At 52.7% G+C, this 4,815-nt stretch overlaps 1 protein-coding gene across 1 annotated transcript; it reads right to left on the bottom strand.

Annotated features, from left to right (window-relative positions):
* Positions 1-2,211: 2,211 nt before the first annotated feature.
* Positions 2,212-4,752, bottom strand: LOC121350592 (protocadherin beta-15-like). The gene has a single exon (XM_041462028.1). It carries the CDS (start codon positions 4,651-4,653, stop codon positions 2,212-2,214), a length of 2,442 nt encoding a protein of 813 aa, XP_041317962.1. The 5' UTR covers positions 4,654-4,752.
* Positions 4,753-4,815: the final 63 nt, after the last annotated feature.

The following is a 4,815-nucleotide window of genomic DNA, read 5'->3' as shown; positions in this document are numbered from 1 at the left end:
TCCAGGCTCAGCCCACAACGACCAAGCCGCATTCCACCACAGGACAAACAGCACAGAGACAATGCAATGGTTACAGCACGGGCATGCCAATGAACACTCTTACGGATGCATCACCACACTCGGGCACTGTACCCACCCAACACTGCTTCTGTCAAGGGACACAGTGAGAAATAACGCGCAGAATTTTGGAAAGTCTTGACAGGGCTTTCCCAGAAAGAACGTCTCTTCAATGCTTTCTGTGTCCACTAAAGCAGTCAAGTGTTCTCTTTATGCCGATGTAACACATTTTTGCAGTTTCTAATCCCAGATTTACAGTAATTTACAACATTAAAGCGTATCACTTCAGAACCTCACAGCATGAGGGAGGCTTTTCGTGTACTTCGTGCATCCGAGACATCATTCAAACAACCAGTTATTCTAGATGGGGTGGCAGTCCTTCTCTAGAGGAACAGGCTCAGCAGAGTGCTCAGTACAGTTCAGAGGAGAAAAGGTAAACATGGGAATACAAATGCTCTGACTGAAACACAGAAGATCATGCAGGGACAGCTTTCTAGTCTCACCAAGTAGTCTTGGGATTCAGGGAAAGCAATGAAAAGACCACTCTGAACGTCTCTTTTTTTTAAAGTTCTTAGTAAGTGCCTGAATGAGTGTTGCATGACTCCAAGTGGCTCTTCAAAATGCAGTTTATTGTATTGAAGATGTTTCAGCAGTCCAGGTTCGTGGCCAGTGGAACCTCTGCCTACAGCGGTCACCTCCAGCTCCAGACAAGCCTGAAGACCCTTTAATTTTGGTTCCAATGCATTATATACTTTTCTTTGCCGAGCATCTTAATACATAAGAATCAATCTATATCTTAACTTTTACCTACAGCCTATCATAACTACTATAATTACCATATTCCTGTTACTAATATCCAACCACTAAAAGTTACAGTTTAAGCTAGAAGTTGTTTTTCAGTTTTCTTGCAGTGGAAATTTCTGAGACCTTTTTTCCACTTGCAAAGTCGGCATGTCTGTTTGCCTGTGCTATCTTTCTGCTTGGTAAAAATATCTTCTGTTTGAGGCGGGTTTATCCTTTGCTCTAAGCCATAAAACCCCCCTTCTAACTAACATACCCTTCGCCTTCTTTGTTATCCAGAAATACTGGCTCAGCAATTCTTTACTTCTATATCAAAACTTGCTTTCATTTCTATTCATTCTCCAGAGTCTACATTCAAAAACCTTTCTGCCAGGCATACATATCTGTGAGATTTTCTTGTCAAACTTTCAGCCTTCCCAACACTTCTTGACTCCACCTTCCCATAATTGTGTTTTAGTATTTGTGGATTTTTCCTTCAATGCATTCAATCACAATGAACATGTTTGTAGAGCTCAGTTCAGTTACAGTCTGCCCTAACACTGCTTGTGCTGCTGTATTTCCAAGGCAATGCTGAGGTGACAGAACACCCAAGTCCTTCTTGTAAGCCAAAGGAAGGTTTTGTTGTGCATTTTCTTGCTGCTTTAAGAAAGATGAAACTGCTGTTGTTAAAGGGCCCAAATCCCTCCTTCCCTGCTGAGCTGGAGCTGCCTGTGCTCCACTGGCTGGGTGGGAGCAACTCCTTGCTTCACCAGGCAGCACTACTGAAGCATCTGCAGATATGGAGTGTCTGAATGAACAAGTATGTCTTGTCTGTCACAGTGACAGGAAAGCAAAGCACAGAGAGAACACATCTCAGGCAGAGACATCCAGAATCCAGGGAAGAAAGGGCCTAGTGCCACGTGACATAGCATCTCAGTACTCACAACATCCTTGCTTTCCTGAAGCACAAAAAGGGCTTTTTGCATTTTATTTGCTTTTTTTGCAGTGGGGATATGATTTGTCTGGCCAATTGTGCCATTGTTTAAAGCTCAGAATAAAAACATTCTACGACTTTTCAGACAGCAAGAGAAAGAGGAACACAGCTGTGAATGCTAACCAAATACATCAAGCCTGACAGAAACGGCATTAACAGAGCTGAAACAAATCAGTAATAAGTAAGAGAACCTTGGATCCTTTTACTCCCATCATTGTTCTTTAGAGGGGAAGACTGTGTTCATTCTGAAGAGAATTTGAAGAAAGATGGTTGCACCAAGTATAAACAAGGATTAATTCGGGAGCAAACATTGCCACATGCTCCAGCCTAGATCCCCTCCTCCCAAGAGCCATGAAGCCTCTGACTCCACAAAACCCAGGCTAGTTAAAGGAAAGAGCATTGAACTGTCCCGCAGAGAGAGCCCCAGCATTGCCTGGGGCCATGTCCTCGGTGCTGACAGGGACACTGGGGAAATCCTGTTCATCATCCGGGCCCTGGCCCACGGCGCAGTGCTGAGGGGGCAGGCTGGGCAGGATGGGCTTGAGGAATTTGAACTCGCTGTTGCCCGAGCCCGTGGTCAGGCTGATCTCGTAGCAATAGGCGCGGGGCAGGGTCCCTGCAGCGGCTGCATCGGCCAGGCCGCTCTGCAAGGTGTCGGCAGCATAAAGCACAGGGCCAGCCTTCAGCTCCTTCCTCCTGCACGCCTTGCGAGCGACCAAGACTGCGGTGGAGATGAGGAAGAGGAGTGAGACAAAGACCAAGGAAATGATCAAGTAGGTGGTCAGGGAGCCGCCCTGATCCTCGGTGGCCGGGCTGCTGTGCGGCAGGCGCACGTCTGAGAAGTCCTTGAGCAGCAGAGCGCTCAGAGCTGCCGTGGCTGACAGCGGGGGCTTGCCGTTGTCTCTGACCAGGACAACGAGCTTCTGCTTCACGCTGTCTCTCTCTGTCACCGGCCTCCTCAGACGCACCTCCCCGCTTTGGAGGCCCACGGAAAACAGCCCTGGGTCGGTGGCCCTCAGCAGCTGGTACGAGAGCCAGGAGTTCTGTCCCGAGTCGGCATCGACGGCCACCACTTTGCTGATGAGGTAGCCCGCCTCGGCCGACACGGGCACCAGCTCACTGGAGGCCGGGCTGCCGTCCTGGGCTGGGTAGAGCACGAGCGGGGCGTTGTCATTCTCGTCCAGCACGACCAGGCGCACAGTGACGTTGGCTCTCAGGGGAGGAGAGCCCGCGTCAGAGGCACTGACCGTCACCTCGGTCTGCCTCAAGTGCTCGTAGTCCAGGGGCCGCAGCACAAACACGTGTCCCTTCTCCGAGTCCACAGAGATGCAGGAGCACCAGGCCCGCCCTGCCCCTTGCTCTGGGGCCAGGGAATAGGTCACCTTGGCATTGAGCCCCACGTCAGCATCTGCAGCGCTCACGGCTCCCACAAACACCGTGGGCACGCTGTTCTCACGCACGTACATGCTGTAGGAGGTCTGGTTGAAGACGGGCGCGTTGTCATTGACATCCGAGATGTCCACGGTGAAGGTCTGCGTGCTGGTGAGAGGAGGCGAGCCCGCATCTGCTGCCGTGACACTGAGGATGTACTGAGGCGTCTCCTCGCGGTCCAGCGCGCTCACTGTCACCAGCTCATAGTAATTCTTATAGGCTGGCCGCAGGGAGAAGGAGAGCTGATCCTCCAGGGCACAGGAGATCTTCCCGTTGGCACCAGAATCCCGGTCCCTGACAGTAAACAGGGCAACCACCGTGCCGGGCACTGTGTTCTCGGGGAGGGGACTGCTGAAGGAACTGACCACCAGCTCTGGGGCATTGTCATTCACATCCACCACCTCCACCAACACCTTACAGATTGCTGAGAGCCCTCCACCATCTCTGGCCCTAACAGTCAGCTCGTGACTGTCAGCTGCCTCAAAGTCCAGAGGTTTTGTGAGTTTTATTTCACCAGATTTGGCATCAATCACAAATGCTGTTTCACCATCACCCACTACTTGGCTGAGTTGATAGGAGATGTCCCCGTTAACACCTGCATCTGGATCAGTTGCCAACACAGTCAGAACCACAGAGCCTTCTGGCATGTTCTCCAGAAACTTTGCGATATACACTTCCTGTGTGAAGATGGGAGGATTGTCATTTACATCCATAATGAGAATTTTCACTTGAGTGCTGCCACTCCTGGGTGGAGAGCCCCCATCCATGGCAGTAACACTGAACCCCATCTCGGCTTTCTCCTCTCGGTCTAGTGGCTTTTCCAAAACTAGTTCAAGATACTTCTTGCCTGTAATGTGAGTCCCATAGGAGACACTGAAATACTCGTTCTCGGGAGCAATTTTGTACTCCTGAACTGTGTTGCTGCCAATATCGAGGTCTCGAGCCACCTCCAGCGGAAAACGTGAACCCGGGTCACTCGTTTCCGGAATGTCAAAAGTGACTCGGTCTTCTCGGAAAATAGGTGAATGGTCATTGATGTCCTCGAGAGCCACCTCGACGCGAAAGAACTGCAGGGGGCTGGAGAGCAGCAGCTCGAAGGGGAGCATGCAGGTGGCGGACTGGCCGCACAGCTCCTCCCGGTCCAGCCTCCCCGCCACGACGAGGCGGCCGGAGGCGCGCTCGAAGCGAAAATGCTGCCGGCCGTCCTCCGAGACCAGGCGGGCGCGGCGAGCCGAGAGCTGCGCCGGCGTCAGCCCCGCATCCTCCGCCAGCTTGCCCACCAGGGAGCCGCTTTCCGCCTCCTCGGCTACGGAGTAGCGGATGGGCTCGGCGCGAGCGAGCGGCAGCGACAGGAAAGCAGAGAGACAAAGCACTTGCCTTGCGAGCGCCATGGCGCGGCGGCGGCGGCCGGTGTGGGTCTGCCGGCGGGTGTCCCGGGCGATTCCCCGCGGAAAGCGGCGAAGTGCGGGGCGGGCGCCTTCCCTCGCTCGCTGTCTGAGATTGCGGCCGGCGCTCCGTAACGCAGCCGGGCTGTCCCGGCACCGGGTGACACG

This window comes from Pyrgilauda ruficollis, unplaced genomic scaffold, assembly GCF_017590135.1.
Source record: "Pyrgilauda ruficollis isolate IOZ18807 unplaced genomic scaffold, ASM1759013v1 scaffold1594, whole genome shotgun sequence".
NCBI classification, from domain to species: domain Eukaryota; kingdom Metazoa; phylum Chordata; class Aves; order Passeriformes; family Passeridae; genus Pyrgilauda; species Pyrgilauda ruficollis.
Note: the sequence above shows the minus strand (reverse complement) of the source record. Positions and strands in the feature narration are given on the sequence as shown.